Source organism: Epinephelus fuscoguttatus, linkage group LG8 (genome assembly GCF_011397635.1).
Source record: "Epinephelus fuscoguttatus linkage group LG8, E.fuscoguttatus.final_Chr_v1".
Lineage (NCBI taxonomy): Eukaryota > Metazoa > Chordata > Actinopteri > Perciformes > Serranidae > Epinephelus > Epinephelus fuscoguttatus.
The window spans coordinates 14,879,605-14,897,850 of record NC_064759.1 but is presented as its reverse complement, the minus strand read 5'-3'; the positions used below and the strand labels follow the sequence as shown (position 1 = coordinate 14,897,850).

Sequence of the window (18,246 nt, the reverse complement as noted above, 5' to 3'; positions counted from 1 at the left end):
CTGGACTCTGGTGGGCTGTTAAAACCAGCAGGAGGCTGAGAACCACCAATGTGTGTATTTACGCTCGTGTCTGTGTATAAGCTTGTGTGGGTGCATCGGTATTTGTATTAGTGCAGCGTTTCTGATTATGTGCAGTTGTGGAGTGTATGTTCCGAGAGCGCCGTGTGTCTTTATGCATGTACGGCAAGGTGTTGAGGTGCTGGTGTGCGGCTGAGAAAATGAGCATCGCTCTCTCTTCTGACACTGACAAGGGTAAAATCCCGGCGTATTAAAGGGAAAACATCTCCAACAGGTGACAAGGCTTCGTATTAAGGATTTCTGAACAAACCACAGCTTTATAGAATATGCATGACACGCCGGGGATACTGGCGCTTTAGACGCGCATGCAGTTATGCCGACAAGACACTCAAACGCACAAAACAATGGCGAATCTACAACCAGATGGTAATGACACCCAGGAATCCTCAGCACTATTTAAATCTGCATTTCATTTTACAGTAAAGGACCCGCAAAGCCAGGCAGCAGATAGGAAGAAAGAGCAGCTATTGATTAGAGCAACATCAGAGCGCTGCTTTCAGCAAAATGACGAAGAGTGAAATGTATGAGTGGATGTATTTGACTGCAGGGCTGCAACTAATGATTGTTTTATCGATTAAAGGATAGGTTCACATTTTTAAGTCTGTCTAAATACTCTCTCATACCCATATGTACATTGAAGGACTAAAGAATTCTTCCTCTCTGTTCTGGCTGTAAAGTGTCTCATCCTGGTGCAACTCCAATGATGTAAGAGATGGGAACAAAATCCACAGTTCTCTTTCTCTGAAGAGATGCACCACAAAATTTAACCAACTCTATGTGAAGCTCCAACAGCCTGAGTTTGTCAAATCAAGTGGGTACATTGCAGTTTTTTCACCACAAACACAACTTGCCTTGCTTTGTCAACATAAAAACGCAGAGGCCGCAGATATTTAAAACAAGACGGTTAAATCACTGCTAAACAAGGAAGTACAAAAATACATATTTTTGTCCATGCACAAACAACAACACTCCCAGAGTGTGAGCCATGTCAGGAGCCTCCCAAAGGTTCCCAATTTTCTAATACATATATCTGATCTTCTAAACTGTTAATAGGACATTGTTTCCAATGCTGCCACTCCTGTCATCCCTACAGCCTGTTCCTGGGATGAAGGCTCCCCCTTACTCTCCCATCCCCTGAGAAGCATCTGCCTGCCTATCATAATACAAGTTTAGACCCAACTTATAATGTGTTTGTCTTCTCCTGTTAAGACTGATCCATCACTTAAAACAAATAATCTGGAGCTGATATTCCTGGCTGCATCTCAGCAACAAGGTCCAGGGAATCACAAAGAGAGAATTTCACACTAAAGAGACTGTTAACCTCTTAATTTGAATACCTCAGACTGCTGAAGGCTCATATTAGCTTCACCTGAACAAAACTTGGACTGCAGATGTTGTCCTCTATCACGTACCATGGAATCCCATTTGGAAGGTACTTTTTCACAACCAGTAAGGCAAGAAGGGAAGATTACAGGAATCAATATGGCCTTAAAGCTACATATAGGCATGCATGAATTGTATTAATGTATTGTGAACTGATTAAATCCTCCATTACAATTTACCTGATGCCATGGCGATGCTTGTTTTGTCAGATCAACAGTCGAAAACCCAAATGTATTCAAATTATAAACAAAAAGCAAATAATTTTTGCTTAATATGTGACTTAAAGAGACAGTTGATCCCAAAGTCAAAAATACATATTTTTCCTCGTGACTGTAACGCTGTTTTTCAATTGCGATTGTTTTGTCATGAGTTGCAGAGTGTTGACCGAACTACGCCCTCCATCTGTATCTCCACACAGAAGGACGGATGCTTCTACTGCTAGTTCGCTTAGCATAGGTAGCTAGCTATCATTACAGCTCAGCCAAGGAGGACACCATCAATGTTTACATCTCACACTGTCACGAGCACGAGCTTCTCGTCTATGCGTATCTACTCATAGACACACACTTCCTTCTGCACGGTGATTTGGTTGATGAGTATATTTCGGTAGAAAAGAAAATAGTTCCTACATGAAACTGCTCACAACAAGATCTGTGGATTATCTTGAGAAACAAGGTCATGATTTCTGGAAACAGACATTGCTGTTGAGTTTTTCAAAGGTATTTTTTTTGGCACTTTGAGCACCACAAGCTGAGTGCCATCTAATTCCATTATATTCAAGGGAAGGCAGACATCTCTATGGCTGATATCTCCAACACTCTGCAGCTCACACTATAAATATTTAGACTGATAAACAGCACTACAGGAAAGAGGAAAAACATGTATTTTTGATTTTGGGGTGAACCGTCCCTTTAAATTAAATAATTAAAAATTAAATTAAAATTAAAAATCAAATTAAAATTAAATCAATTGTTAAAATTGTGATTACTATAACACATTTGTTTCTGCAATATAGATGTGTTTGCATGTGCATTTGTGGTATTGTGTGAGAATGCTTTAAGCAGTATATAGCAGAGTTACAGAGAGACAAACCGAACAGGCACACAAAGCACGGTCAAACGGTCAGCAGCCAACTTCTCCGCTCTGCCTCGGGCATCGATAGCCATACTGAACTTTACATGAACATGAACCCGTGCGACCTGACTACTCTCACTGTCAGGTTTATATTCTCATCTCAGATGCCGATGCAGCAGAGATCTGCTCCTCCAACTCATACGCAGAGATTAAGACTCAAGAACCAATCAGCACACAACCTGCTCTGGGTTCAATTGCTAGGCGCTTTTGTCCTTGCGGTTGTTTGCAGAGGACAAAATTACAGGTTCTCATAAATCCCAAGATTCAAAGAGCTTATGGAGACAATAAAATAATATTTAACGAAGTGTGTCATGAGATCCAACAGAAAGCATGACCCTTTCTCTTCGCATGAGTACATGATGAGACATAAAAAACTGATGTCATGTCCTTACATCTTCCCATCCACGTCCAGGTGTCCAGGAAATTACATCCAGGAAGGGGTTGGCGAGGTAACCGTCGCTATTGAAGGAATAGTCTCGACCCCCAAGCGTGATGTTGCCGAAATACCTGCATGGCGAAGGAAGGAGACAAACGGTGAATTAAATGGCAAAAAGCACAGAATATTTGTAAAATAACTAATTGTTTTTTGAGGGAGAAAACAGAAATCATGAGGCTGTTTATGATGCAACAACATGCCTATTCTCCTTCCACTTGAAACTAAATCAGAGCACCTCTGTGGTGACGGCGAGGGCTTGTCTGTGAATCAAATCTACAGACAAATGATCAGACACACCGAATTGTCAGGATCTTTGAAGTCAAACAACTGCTGCTCTCTGCATCGCCTGCGAGCTCTATAGTTTGTCTGATAATCACACAGGACAGACGTTTAATTGTCTCCTCATGTCATCTTCCTGGCTTCAAAACACAAAACCTGAAAGCCTTATTATTTTTTTTTTTTTTAACATGACAGGAAGCCTCATATGGAAGAGCAGCCTGTAGTTACAGACGGTGAACAGCAGGTAGCACTGCAAAAAAAATAATAAAGGACTCTTTCTCCTCTGTTCACGGACATAGTTTGTAAACAAAAAAGTAGGAGTCCATTAATCATTTCCATTTAATTGCCACACTGTTTGTGCTGCGCTTCATTTACAGAAATTACTGTAAATAAAGTAATTAATTATGTGTTTGGCTCATCACGCTGACCAAACTCAGAGTAGTCTCTCTATATCATGTGCGCCGTGTGTAAGTGGAGCAAGAATGACTGGCATTAAAAACAAACCAAGATGAGAACCACTTGGGCTACCTGTTAGAGTGTGCTGCTGCCTGTTTGCACAGCCTACGAGGAATATATTAAAGCCGGCTCATTAATATACATGAGACATGGTCCGCTTGCTACAGATGCTGGGGTAATTTTGCCAACTCACAACTACACGCACCAACAACATCTATTTTGCATGGATGATAGCCAGCTCCAAATTCAGATATCCCCTCTGTGCCTGCTCTCTGACACTGAATGTACCAACTCCACCCATATACCTTCCAGCTCATTCTGGCGCCACACCAGCTCATTTCATAGAATACACCTGATCCTGTCTCTATTTCATTTTCGTCTGCAGCCTGCCAACTGCCTTGTACTCCCCGCCCATCCTTAGATTTCTCTTCCTGTGCTCCTCAAGTTCTCCCTTCAGCGCTTTCTTTTCCCTCTCACCTCATCCTGCCTCGCAGTCTCTGGGTCTGATTTGCGTCCGTCATGCAGTTGGTGACAAAGTTGGGCCCACCCGTGGTGCCGTAATCCTTGCGCATGGCCACTGCCCCGTGAGTCAGCACAGACACACCCCGAGCAATCCTCCGGCGAGGCTCGTCCCTCCAGCCCTGGGGCCGCACGGCAAACAGAGCCCGGGGCAGGCTCTCCATGCTCAAACCTGAGAGAGCTGGCCCCACGGCGAACCACATGTGCGAGGCACCGGCCTGCCCGGCAGCCCAGGCGGCTCGGAAGACTAGCTCAGCCTCCTCCTGGGAGCAGTACAGCAAGCGTACCTGGAGGACAGCAGGAAGGCAGGGAGGGAACAGGGACGAGGGGAGACACACACACACATACACGCTAGTGAGATAAGGAGGGGACAGGGGGGACGTGGAGAGAGACAGAGGGTGGGAGAAGTAAGGGGAGAAAGATAGAGCCGGAGCAGAGGTGCACCTGAACAGGAGGGGAGGAGGTCGGATAGAAAAGGCCATATCAAGAAAAAAACCAAGGGTGCTCGGAGAGGTAAGAGGAGAGATAGCTGTAAGCTGATGTGATAAGGTTCATGGGAGTCGGCGTATGATTCAGGGAGAGGAGCAGACGCCGCAGAAAGAGGAGAGACAGCACAGCTCCATGTGATGCGTGCTAACCAGGAGGTGCAGGAGGCAACGGGGGTCAGTGCTTAATGAGGTTGGGCCTGATGAAACAAGTTACAGTTATGAATAATGAAAACAGGAGTAAAACAAGAGAGGGGAAAATGAAACAACTGTAAGTGGTGGAGCGGTGAGATAGAAAGGCAGGGAAGCAAAGGAAGGAGGGGGGGCAGTTAAAGACCAAACACACCTGAGGGAAAACAAGGGGGAAGAGGTTAAACACTGACATATGTTATTAAAAGCAGGGTGGAGAAGAGAGCTGGAGACAACAGGAGGTGGAGGGGGGTAAAACGAGCGGATGGAGGTGGGAAAAACAGAAAAGTCATTCCTTGGAGAACGGAAAGGAGGAGGGAGGGTGGTGCAGAAAAGCAAAGGATGACATATTTTGGTGAAATCGGGCCTGGAGAGATAAGAGATATTTGCAAAAGACAGGGTAGGGTTGGCGGTGGTGGAGGCAGTGGTGGTGGTGATGGAGTGTGGCTGGGGAGAAAGAGAGAGAGAGGAAAACATTACAGAGAGAGAAAAAGCAACATAGAAAGACAGCAGTGACAGTGGATGAGCTCTCTGCTGAAAGTGCTGAGGTAAGGAGGGGCGAGGAGGGAGCGGAGGGGGGGTAGAAATTGACCAAAGAGGGTTTTAAGGGGTTAGAGGGGAAATGGAGAGAGAGGGAAGAGATCGACAAGAGGAAGATGGAGCTGAGCGGAGAGACAGAAAAGGGGGGGGGGGGGGGGTAAATGCTGACAAATACCTACGAAGTCGAGTGAGAGCATTTAAAATAAAAGATAAAAAATGACACGTGTAGAAGAGAGACAAAGGGGAATCGAAGGACAAGAAAAGAGGAAGACAACTCTTTCATGGTAGAGGAGGAAGAGGAAGAGAGGGGGGAGTCAGGGAAACAGACTGAAAGCACATTTTGAGAATTGCGCCTTCATTGAATTTTGAACTGTAATGGCTTGGCAAAACAATCCTGCCTGTATGCCAATAAACCTCCAGTGAATTAGGCAGGGAATGAGAGTGACAGAGGGGAAGGAGGGAAGGAGGGAGAAAGAGGCCGACAGACAGAGAGGGAGACTGAATTAAGGAGGGAAGGAGAGAATCAGAGTTATAAACAGACACACACGATATCTAAAGACGGGAAATGGAGAAAGAGAGGAACATACAACGAAGAGAGAGAGAGCAGAAGACATACTGACAAGGCAGAAGCTGGAAGAGGAATGGAATAAAAGATAGGCAGTGAGAGATCTGAGTAGAAATTGACCCAGAGACCTGCGTCAGGCCATCTACAATGTGGAGGAAATTACCATAAATGTGGCAGAGAGAGAAAGAGAGAGCATGTGATGCAAACATACATGACATCACTAAGCAATCACAAGCATTTATTAGCCCTGCAGAAGGAAAAAAAAAAACTAAAAGAAGGGGGTTCGTTGAAAAGTAAGAGGGTTAAAAAGCAAGCACTGCGTATAGGCAACCCGCTGCAGGCAGTATGTTGTATTAACAGTGACACTAGCAGAGTGGAGTCTAAGGAATCCAATACAACCGCACGCACTTACAGACACAAACACACACACACACACACACACACACACACACACACACAGTCACACGCACACACACGCAGAGCTGCAGTGGCCATGCTGGGACATTAGCGATGACATTGAGACCCAGACTAAACCGAGCCAGCGGAGAGCGGAGAGTCTGTGGCCGGGAAGACATGCGGCAAGAGGGATGGACTGAAGGAATGAAAGATAGCCATACAGAGATGGAGGTGAACAGGAAGGCAGCAGAGGAGAGTGAGCTTGTCTCCAGGCAAAGAAATGCGGGGAGGGGGAGGCGGAGAGTGGGGGGAGGAAGAAGGGAGTGGAGTAAAGGGGAGATGAGTGAAAAACTGAACAGGAGGATCATGGGGCAAAGAGGAGGTTTAAGGGAGGATGACAGGGTTAAAAAAAAAAAGATAAAAGAAGTGTGGAGTAAAAAGAAGTTATGAGGGGAAGTGAGGATGGAAGTTTGAAAGGAAACGAGGGCAGGAGCAAGCAGGGCAGTGAGCAAGCACACAGTATGGAGGAATGACACTCGAGAGGTACAAGCCAAAACCACGAGTCATTCTGGTTATTAATGATGTGAATTTGAAATGTAAGGTGAGTTTTTGTTTCACCAGCAGAATAGAAAAGACTGATGCTGTTAGCTTTGTGTGGATGCATATCGTCAAAGTCAACTTCCATCCTGTTGCTGCCAGCGAACACGGCGTGGGGGAAAAATCACTTCCAGTACTGTTTGTAGTAATGCAGATAGCTGCTTGGAAAATTGGCGAATGAAGATCGTTTCTTCATGACGTGGACGCGCCAACATGCCAAAGGGCCAGTTGGGGAATTGCAAAGGAAAAACTCAAGAGGGCGGGACTGTTAACCCAACAGACCCTGGTCCCCCCCAGTCAAATAGCATTTATGTCTGCTCTACCTATTTAAAAACAGGTCCGAATAATAAACTAATCTCATACTAATAAGTCATATAATATTGGCATAATAGTGATATTCCGAGCCTGTGTCATTACAGGCCCAGGCTTGGTCAGTTTAATGTACTTTATTCAGAGTAAGCTAGTGCCTAAGTAGTGGTATCATGTAAGACGACTTAAGGTGTGATTCAAGGCTGATCAGAGCGACTTTTCTCCCAAATCTTGCCTTAAATCACAAGACAGGGCTTCAAAATAATCAAACACCACGCTGGCCTCGATATTCTTCCATCGAAATGTAACTCGAGGTTGTGAATTTAACAAGAAGCGATGAAAAAGCAAAGCTCACTCCAGATTTTGCACTGCACAGACCACAGAATGCACATCCCAAACAAAGACAGCGGCGCTCTTGTGATGATAAGCTGACTCTGGTAGTAGAGAGAAGGTGACTAGAATGAAGTTGAATAAAGATAGAGAGTGATTAGAAGAAGAAGGGGAAAAACGAAATGGAATCGTGATATGATGTCCAGGTAAGAAGTCTCCAGAGGTGAAGGTTTACAGGCAGTGTTTATCTCCTTCGCCTGCCAGCAACATTGTTCCACCCCACATGCCATTATTTGTAATGCTAGCGGAGATCTCAGAGTTTCCAGAGATTCCAGCTAAGTCAGGCTACATTTTGGGGGAATGTGTACAAAATAATGCACAAGACAACTCAATATTTCCATTTAAATGGGAGGGTGCAGCCATGAATATTTCACTGTGAGTAAACATCATTTACAGTATGAAGCGCTGGAACAAGCTGATACAGAATATATAGTGTACACTGTGATACTGACAGACAGTTTGGAACAAGATGTTTTCTCCAACTTTAAGGCCACTTAAGTGGAAACAAGGAGAAAAGTGTGCGTTAGCTTCTGTAGCACCTTGCGCGTAACTCTTCGCACAATGCCACCCGCCAACCAGCCAGCAAATCAGACTGACTCGTGGTTTTGGTTGTACCGTTGAACTCTTGATGCCTTGGCAGATGGGAGGGGAAGAGAAGAACAGAGGGATAGAGGAGAGAGGGGAGAGAGAGATGTGGAGGGACAGAGGGAGAGACGAAGAAGGAAGGAAAAAGCTGGGAAGCCGCCTGTAAGAAAGGGGGCCCCCACTGATACTCGCAGCACTTCCTCCCCTTTCCTCCCCCCTTTCCCCCCTCCCTCCCCCCTGTCTCACCTGCGCCTCGTTCTCCTTCAGCAGCCTGCGCGTGCGTGCCCCCCCAGGGTCGTCGGTCACGTTCAGGATCACCACACTCTTCTTCTCCCAGCCGATGAACGAGCCGTCGGTCAGGCCCTCCACCACCGACAGGAAATCCTGGTAGCCATGGTGACGCGTGGACACCACGGAAAAGGATGTCCAATCGTACTCCTCCAGCACCTCAAAGATGACCTCTAATTGGAGGGCAGTGGAGGAACTGAACTGGAGAAAGATGGAACCTGATTCCTGATTTGGGAAAGAGAGCAGCAGATTTGGTTTAATATCACACTGTGAAATTCATCCCCTGTTGTTGTACTGCGTCTAAAATGCAGCCACAGTACAGTGAGTAAGTAACACACAGCATTTTCACTACAAAGAACTACAACTCTGTGGACTGCTCCATCTTTATGCACAACATCGAGGGCATCACGGGGCTTGAAGTTTTTATGGAGCAGCAGCACTCGTGCAGCCGCAGGGCTAAAACAGCTAGGATTGTTGCACGAATTCTCCCATGACGTCCAGGAGGGAGTATTTCTAAAAAGTCTGTTCAGGGGATGGGAGGGGATGAGGACTAGGCGAGGGTACATCTTCAAAGGAAGTTCATCAAAGTGCTACAATTTAATTCCTCAAGAGTAAAAGGCTAAAACAGTTATTTGTAAGCACAAATGCAATGCTTTTTGTTTCGTTTTTCCTCTTTTGGTCGTGAAAATCATGTGACATTAGTTTCTCTGATGCACACACACACACACACACACACACACACACACACACACACACACACACACACATACATACTTATTCACTCATACACACACCCATGTCTGCTCATTGCCTCCCTCCCAGGAACATCAGAGGCAGAGCGACAGCCCCAGTTGGTGCCATTTACAGATCAAACACTGCAGAGTTTCAGCAGATCAGCGACCCTGACCTTCAACTTCCCCTCCGTCCCACCGGCACTTGCCCAAACCTTTTCTTCACAGAGAGGATACGCGACATTGTGACATTGTAAGTTGTTACGGCACTATAAGCAGCTCTCCCTTTATACTGCATTCATAGAGCTGTCAATCCATACTGCTTCAGCATACAGCACACACCTAATTAACATTGCTCCGCTCGCCAGCCCTCACATTTGAAGCTACACAATTACACGTCTGGGACATCTGCCCTCTTATGTTCCTCTGATTCTCTCCTCTCTCTGTCTCACAAACACACACACACACAATCACACACACAAGCTGCAAACACTTCCTCTTCACTCTCGCACCCCAATCTCGACCTCCCTCCTCCTACCTGTGGCATCCTCCCCAGCCCCGCTCCCCCTCCTACAGCCACTATGGGCAGTCCTGTTTGTGCAGAGACAAACTCCAGCATGGGGGCCAAAGGACCCCAGGCCGTGCGAGGGGGCCTCTCCTCTTCATAGACCAGACCCTGCAGGGGCCGCGCCGCCAGCAGCTCACACAGCTGGGACAGCACCGTCTTAGGACTACTGTCGTTCACCTGGGAGGAGGAATGAAGAAAGAGAGGAGAAAAGATAAAGACAGGGAGACAAATAGAGCTGACCAGCAAGGGCAGTGTGTCTTTGACTTTGAGTTATTCATATGGAAAGTGTCTGTGGTATGCATGACATGTCTGGCTATCAATACAAACTGTGGTCAAAGTGCAGAGCCAGGCGCCCGCTCATTCAGCAGGGCCCACACACCGGCAGCAGTGTGCTGCTCATTCAGCTCAAATAATGGCAGTGAGAATGAATAATGGATGATCATTGTTATTCCCTTCCTTCAAGTAAGGCTGGATGAGCAGTAGGTAGAGGAGACAGTGTCCAACCTGTAGCCAGATGACGTTAGCAGAGCCCCACTGGGTGACCACGCTCTCCCCCAGGGAGCCGTACACCCGGCCGAAGCCGGGGTAGAGCACCCTTCCCCCGGGCCCCGCCACCGCCGCCTCTGCCTGCACCGTAGCACCGGCGTGGATCACGGCGATGTTGAAGTTCATCATGGCCCCTGCATCACGCTCCCGCGGGCTGGGCCGGAGCAGGAGGTGGGGGGAGGCGTCCACCAGACCTGCCCACTCTGCCAGGACCAACAGGAGAGAGAGAGTAGGTATGGCGACCATGGCAACCTGCCGAGGGGGGGAGGCAGATATATATCGCACTAAGAGAGGGTGCCTGAAAGAAAGAGAGACAGCGAGAAGTAGGAGAAGAAGGTGAAGAAGAAGCAGGAGAAGAAGAGATTAAGTTAGGTGGGGTTTTTTTGTTTACAGCAATGTCCAGTACAGAGGACATCAAATCAAGAGACAGAAAGAAGGACAGAAGAAGGAGGTGTAGACAGAGAGAGTGAGAACGAGGAAGAGAGGAGGACAGAAACTGATCAGAGATTGCATACAGGCAAGACAGGGTAATGAATTCTGAATCCAATCATGGGGTAATAAAAGTTAGCTTTGGCTGGAGAAAACGCTGGACGAGGAATACGGAATGCAGAGGGGGGAGGAAAAACAATAGAGGGAAGGAAAGGAGAGCAAGACAGAGAGAAGATGAAATGGGTGCTATTTAGGCTGCAGGCTGAGAAGGAACAATATGAGGAAAAATAGAAACTGGCCGTTAGAGGGAAGGAGGGTGAGAGGGAGAGAGAGTTAATAGCAGACGGAGACAAAGATGGGGGCGGAGGTGGTTATTGTGCTGCATGAATGATAACAACAATTAAGATCACTGTAAACACACTCGCCCTCACACAGCTGCCTCCACGCGCAGACACAATGCATGCAGGCGTTTGAATATACACACGCGCTCACGAGATAAATGCACGGCCACACTGTGCCCGCGGAGCAGCTTAATGATAGAGAGATACGAGGGTTAATGCAGTGCGCACAAACATGTACGCACACACTCGCACAAACAGGCACACGGAAAGATAATGACTACCTGGGAGATAGCAGGGTTAATATGTGAGCCGCACACACACACGCCAAAACACAGCACATCATTTTCAATTTACTTTTGGTGCCAACTGCCCTCCCTCCCTTTCTCCATTTCCTTCTCACTTTTCCCCCCTCCGCTCCTCTGTCTTTTCATACTCCCCATCTCTTCTCCCTATTTTCATGGCTTCAGGTACCAAACACAATTGCATTGATTAACAGGGGCCTGCTGACATAATATTCCCTCTAAAGTCACTCTGCCTCTCTGCGCCTCCACTCCCCCCCTCTCCTCCTCTCTATGTTTTTCGCTCCGTCTTCATCCGACTCTCCTCTCTTTGTCACAGTCTGCCGATTCCCTGACCCTGATCAGTCTTTTGGATAGAAGAAAAGAAGAGAGCGGGTGGAGAAGAAAGAGGAGGCAGGAGAGAAAGGGAGCAAAGAAGAAGGGGGGAAATGAATAGAACAGAAAGGTGCTGTAAATACAGGCCACAGATGGAGTGAGTGATTGATTGAGGGAAGGTGGCCGGGCGGAAGACGAGGAGGCAAGGAGAAAAGGAGAGGACAACGTGTGGTGGGATGGTGGGATGATGGGATGGTGGGAGGTGGCGTTAAAGATGTGAGGAGAGCAGCAGGAAAAGAAATATTGATTACTGGGATGTGTATACGTGTTTGGCCTAAACAAATATGCTGCCAAACCTCCTGTTTTGAGTGACAGGGCTGTGTGTGGTGGAGGTGGTGGGGGGCTACACAGAAAGCTGTAGGAATGAGAGGGTGTATGAGGGAGGCGGATGGTTTCGGGTAAGGAAAAGAGATGGAGGTGTGGAGAGATAGGGAGAGACAAACCTGTTAGTAGGAGAGAAGGAAAAGGAGAATGTAATAATGAAGAGGAGAGGGAGAAAAACAGGGCTTTGTTTTTAAGGCGAGGAAGACGTGGCAGGGAAGAATGGGAAGGACAGAGACGAGGGTAGAGAAAATGAGAGAGCCAAAAGACGAAGCCGCGGGAACATCATATCGTTTGGTGGAGCCGTATTCTGCTGTGCTGAGCTCTGAGCCATTAACTGTTAGGCCTGTCACTGTATTTCACTCTCATGAGGTGTTTACGTTGCACTGCTCAGCCAGCGTGTGCCATTCCATCACAGTGCGCCTTGTTGGAAGTGTGAACACAGTGCATTCATATATACAGTATCCACTTTTTCCTGCAGAGCGTTCCCTGCCCGATATTGAACACGCCACTGCCAACGTCTCGCTGACGAGCGCCACAATAAAAGCAAAGTACAAGTAAATTATAATCAAATCCTCATCTAAATATATCTTACTATAGAGTTCATTATGTGTGTGAAATTCTGCAAACTGAATCATAAAAAGGCGTGCAGTGAGGGGGCTCTCACACACACACACACGCACGCACGCACACAAACACACACACACACACACACACACACACACACACACACACACACACACACACACACACGCATACACAGAAGGAAGAGGAATGTGGGAGAAAGAAAAAGAGAGATTACTGTTTCATTTGATTTGCGACCATAAATGAACCTTTTGTTAAAATGCAAATGTTCGCATTTTAGTATATTTTTTCTCCTTCTAGCTTTAAAAAAAACCCCCGATCCTCTCCCGTCTTTGGAGTCGCTTCTAATTCAGCGGAGTGTATCCTGCATATATATTTGGCAAGGGACCGCCTGCAGCCCAAGGAATGTTTAAATTGGGATCAATTAGTCAGAAAGAAAAAAAAAAGGTCTATAGATGTCTGTTTTCCCTGATCAGCATTCAAGGTAAGGAATCGGTTAGTTATTGAGACATGAATAGCTCGTTTGCAATCAAGCGCAAAATGCAGATGGAGGGCAGGAAGTGATAAATCCATATACTGTGGGAATTGGAAGTGGAGAGACGTGACTACATTAAAGGGTTAGATGAACCTGCAGGCAGCAGGTATCGTCAGAAAATTCAAACTCATGCTGGATGTGATCCATACAGAACCAAGAAAAGTTTTTTCTCCTACAACTTTAACGTTTTTCCAGTATGGACACAATCGTCGTTACAAACTACCTCCACTTCCAGACCTCCTAACATTACTAACGTTATACTGTGAGCAGATGAATTGCTATTTTGTGTGCAGTTACAGTAGGCCAACCACTGAATCAACTGCTGTCTTGTTTTTGGCCAGGTGCGTAAATGTGCTTGAATATAACTGTCTTTTATATCTCAACTCCAAGCAGCAACCTCAGAGGCTGAACAACAAAGCCAAGACGCAAGACCCAAAAAATGCAGTTCCTCTAATGGCCACTGGAGGCTCACTCCAGAGGTGAGTCAATCCCCATAGACTCCCATGTTAAAATGCCCGACTTTACAGCAGAATAGGGCTGGGCGATGTAACAACTATGTACAATATATCCATATATTTTCAAGCAAGATTTAGACTACACCATTTATATCGATATAGGGTCACATTGTGTTACATAACACATACCAGTGTGCATCTCTCTACTTTCACACTCTCCACACAGCTCTCAGTGATACTCAGAGAGACACAGAGCTGCTCCTCTGTTTAATTTGTCTGTTAATTAGTCTACGGAGCGACATCGGCCTATATGTTGCACATGTTAGGCTAAATCAGTCCGTAAGATAACTCCCCCCACAAAGATTTTTTAGTTATTCCAAACTACAGTGGATTTAGGCCGACTTGATACTTTAATACTCACGTTATAGTTTTGTGTCCTGTGCTGCAAACCTTTAAACCTCTGTAGCTCCGGTGCCTTGTGCAAAAAGTTAGAACGTAGAAAATACCGAGATATATATCGTGTATCGGCAGTCAGCCTTTTAATACGGAGATATGAGTTTTGTCTGTATCGCCCAGCCCTACAGCAGAAATTAACATGTTTACAGCCTGGTACAAAAACAGCTTCGGTCTGTATCTCTCAACTGTGGGGGTGAATCTTTATATAACTCACCTGTTTGTATTTTTTTAAGGCTTAAAGTTACGCAAAATTAAGGCCGGGCCACTTCGAGTGACAGGCTTCACCCTTGCTCCTCCACAGCACCAGCCTCCCACTCAAATATGGTCACTTCTGGCTACAAAAAACCAAGATGGCAACGGGCAAATTCTGACCTCGAGGCTTCAGAACAGGAGTTCACAAACCAATGGGTGACGTCACTGTAGCTACTTCCATTATTTTTACAGTCTGCTCTGTAGATGGATGCAAGGCAGTCAGGCTAACGTTACTAGCTAATGTTAGTTAACTTAAGCTACTATTTTCCGCCTACTAGCTCAGCACTTTGGTTAGCAGAGGTCTGATGAAACACTATCAAAAATCTGTGTCGTTGTCACAGTTGCAGCCACAACTCAAGGCATGTCTAACACAATGCTTTAACGTGTATGTTTGAATTCAGTTGATTGCGCTCCTCCACACTGAAGACGGAGGTTTTTGATCCACATCTGCTGCTGATTCTCGGTGAATTTTCCTTTTACGTACTTAAGTTTGTTTGGGACATAAATTGGAGTTGGTATTCTTTGTCTCTAGTTGCCTTCCCTCCATCTGGACATCGCACTGATGTCTGACGTCATATGCAAAAGGCTATAGTCTTTTTTTTAAATGTGTGTGTGCTTTTTGAGGAGGATAATATTGTATTATTTGGATGATAATGTGTTCATTTTGGTTATTTGGGACATATCAGGACTGTATTATATTGTAATGTATTCTTCTCTTCAATGTGACTGCAAGAAGAAAAAAAGCTGGAATTGAAAAACCTTTCAAATTTTCTAAGAGTGCTTTCTTTGATGATTTTTTTAGACTTAAAAACTTTGAATTTGCCAAGGCGCACGCACCCTCAATCATCATTTGCTGTCTAAATCATTATATCAGCACTTACACTAAAGTATTTGTATTGTACCGTGTTGATCTCTCAATTTGTCAATCACTGTAATAAGCAGCTTACTGTATCTACAGTATAATTATTTTTCCGCCGAGCCTGTTTAGTTTGTCTTTTTAAAACAAAGAAAGTGGCATTTACAGCACCACAGAAGCTGGCGTACATGCCAGCGACTGTTAGAAGCAAACTAAAAACACCTTCAGGAATATTTACCGAGTACTTAAGAGCAGGAATATTCTCAGGCTGACACAGACAGCTAATCAAGAAGATGAGAGAGAAAACATTCAGGCAGGCGAGCCAGTCTCCTCTATCTCTTCCAAAAAAAACCTGCCAGCCAGTGCTTCACAATCAAAACACATCTCATCATATCTCCACTTAAACATTTCATTTACACTGCATGATGTGCTCGCTGATTCCACATGATTTCCTATAGGAATTAATGGGTACTGTATGTGCAGCTTTGGCAACAACTTCTTCACCGGTTTAAAAATTGTCAAAAAAGGTTTGCAGTTTTTGTGTAGCTGAAGGCAAATCAACTGCTTTGAAGGTATATCCCTCTACAGAGGATTACACTGAAGCCTATATTATTCCCGCAAACTCCAAAGAGACAAAAAAAAAGTTGTATAGCCTCTAAACACAAAATGAAAAATTGATTCTTGGTGTCAGTGCGATGCTCGGAGAACAATCACAATGTTTTAGAGTATCAGATCCCCTCCTTCCCCCCTCAATTGTACGTGCTACAGCTGCAGCGAGCGCCTGCGGTGACTCTGGAAGAATGAGTCGCAGGAGAGGAGGGGAGCCGCTCGGGTAGAAGTCAGTCGCTGGCATCCACGCCTCCCTGAGCCCCCCTTTCGCACTGAACTCCAATGGAGGCAGAGTGCCAGACCTTGTGCTGCATCGGATCTGCTGGGGGAAACGTGAATGGGGAAGGAAGGAGTCTGTGGAGTCTGGAGTGTGGACTTGTGGAAGTGCAGTGTTCAGCGTTGTGTTTACCCCACGTCGGGGCTCTGCTGCTTCATTCCATTCTGTCATGCAGAGTAATGGACCTGCTCCCTGCTGCCTATGGCACAGGCTGCACTGAATCAGCCCGGGCAGCTTTCCACGGCCAACACAAAACATCTGAAATGTATGCAGGCTAATATATATAGTCTACTGTACAGCATTAGAAGACATTGCAGCGTCTGTGTGAGTCACTAGAATAAGAAACCCTCCCCTGAAGATGAAGACTCCATTTTTTTCTTTTTTCTTTTTCTATTCGTCCACATTTAAGACCGCAGTGTGCTCGAGAACACTGCTGCATGTAGCCTCTATAATTTCCTTGGGTCCATAGCTGTGCTATAGTAAAAGATAAGATAAAGTGCCAGCACAGTGTGTTGCCCACAGTGTGCATATATGAATGAGTGTATCAATGTCTGTGTGTGTGTGTGTCATGCGGGGTAATATGGCAGTGTGGGGGAGCGGAGGAATGAAGAGAAGAGTGCAGCTGGAGCTCAATGCTCCTCGTGTTAATTGGCCCATACTTCAATCACAGCCACTGGAGTGTGTCCTCTCTGACGGAACATATCCTCTCTCCTTCTCTTTCTCCCTTCCCCAATCTCTCCCTCTCTCTGTCCTGCTGCACTTGTTCACCCACTCATACACTCGCTCACTGACACACACACACACACACACACACACACACACACACACACACACACACTGCTTCACTCAGTCTCGGTCACTTGATTTGGTCTGTTTCATTTGTTCATTCATTTTTTTCCCCCCATTCATTCATCCATTCACCGCACTCTGCACCATCTCTCTTTCACCAACTCCCCCCTCCAACAACTCCTCGCCTGTTTTCCTCCAGCCCTCCCCCATTCTCTCCCTCCCCACATGTCTTTGTCCTGTACTTCTTTCACTCTCTACTTCCTCCCCTCCCTCACTTCCTCCCTCTCTCATATCTCCCTCTTTCTCTCTCTTTGATCCCTGTCGAGTAGAAGAGCCACCAGGCAGGCGAGCGCCTCTTGTTCCCATTGTGCATAGTGAGCAGAGTGATCGGCGAGTAGCGCAGCGTGCAGCAGCAGGGCGTACAGTGCTGTGTGGGGTTTTTTTACTGCATGGCTGTAAACAGCAGTAGTAAAGCCTGCTGCTGCTGCTGCTGCTGCTGCTGCTGCTGCTGCTTTCGCCTCCCTCGGACTTGATAGCCGTGGCTATCATAAACGTTCAAGTGACACAACGACGGAGCCATCTATCAAACCCTTGTGACACCAGGTCCTCACAGGGAAACATGACACATCATATTTGTATGAATTACACATGCCACAGGCTGATAACCAGATTAGAGCTGGTCGCTTTCATAAACTTGACACCATTTTTTATGCCAAACAGTTAAATTTGAGGGGTGAGCTGATAGGGAATATGAAAATAAATTGCGGATTACAAATTTAAGACAAATAGAACACACTCACACAAACACACACAGGGGAACATAAATATCAAACGGTGGGTTTTTTTTGTCCAAGAGGACTGAAATTACTGCTACTCTCTTCTTTCTATTCTTCTGTTTCACAAACAGGCGGCACAGTGGTGCAGTGGTTAGCACTGTGGCCTCACAGCAAGGCGGTTCTGGGTTTCAACCCACTGGGCCCTTTAGCGTAGAGTTTGCATGATCTCTCCCTGTTAGCGTGGGTGTTCTGTGGCTTCCTCCCACAGTCCAAAGACATGCAGGTTACATTAATTGGTGACTCTAAATTGCCTGTAGGTGTGAATGTGAGCTTGCCTGGGTCCAGACCTTGGAATCCGCCCACTCCACAGAGTCGACTGATTTATCTGGCATGAAACAGCGGTTACTCTGTTAAAAT

The 18,246-nt window shown here is 46.1% G+C and overlaps 1 protein-coding gene across 1 annotated transcript in view; it reads right to left on the bottom strand.

Annotated features, from left to right (window-relative positions):
- LOC125893702 (glutamate receptor ionotropic, NMDA 2D) overlaps positions 1-18,246 on the bottom strand; it is a 69,246-nt gene that overhangs the window by 32,534 nt on the left and 18,466 nt on the right. The window contains exons 2-6 of the mRNA XM_049584558.1: positions 10,433-10,772; positions 9,899-10,105; positions 8,588-8,854; positions 4,244-4,572; positions 2,988-3,102 (exon numbers count right to left, since the gene is read on the bottom strand). Of these exons, the coding sequence (XP_049440515.1) occupies positions 2,988-3,102; positions 4,244-4,572; positions 8,588-8,854; positions 9,899-10,105; positions 10,433-10,720 (1,206 nt within the window). The 5' untranslated portion in view covers positions 10,721-10,772. The remainder of the gene's footprint in view (positions 1-2,987; positions 3,103-4,243; positions 4,573-8,587; positions 8,855-9,898; positions 10,106-10,432; positions 10,773-18,246) is intronic.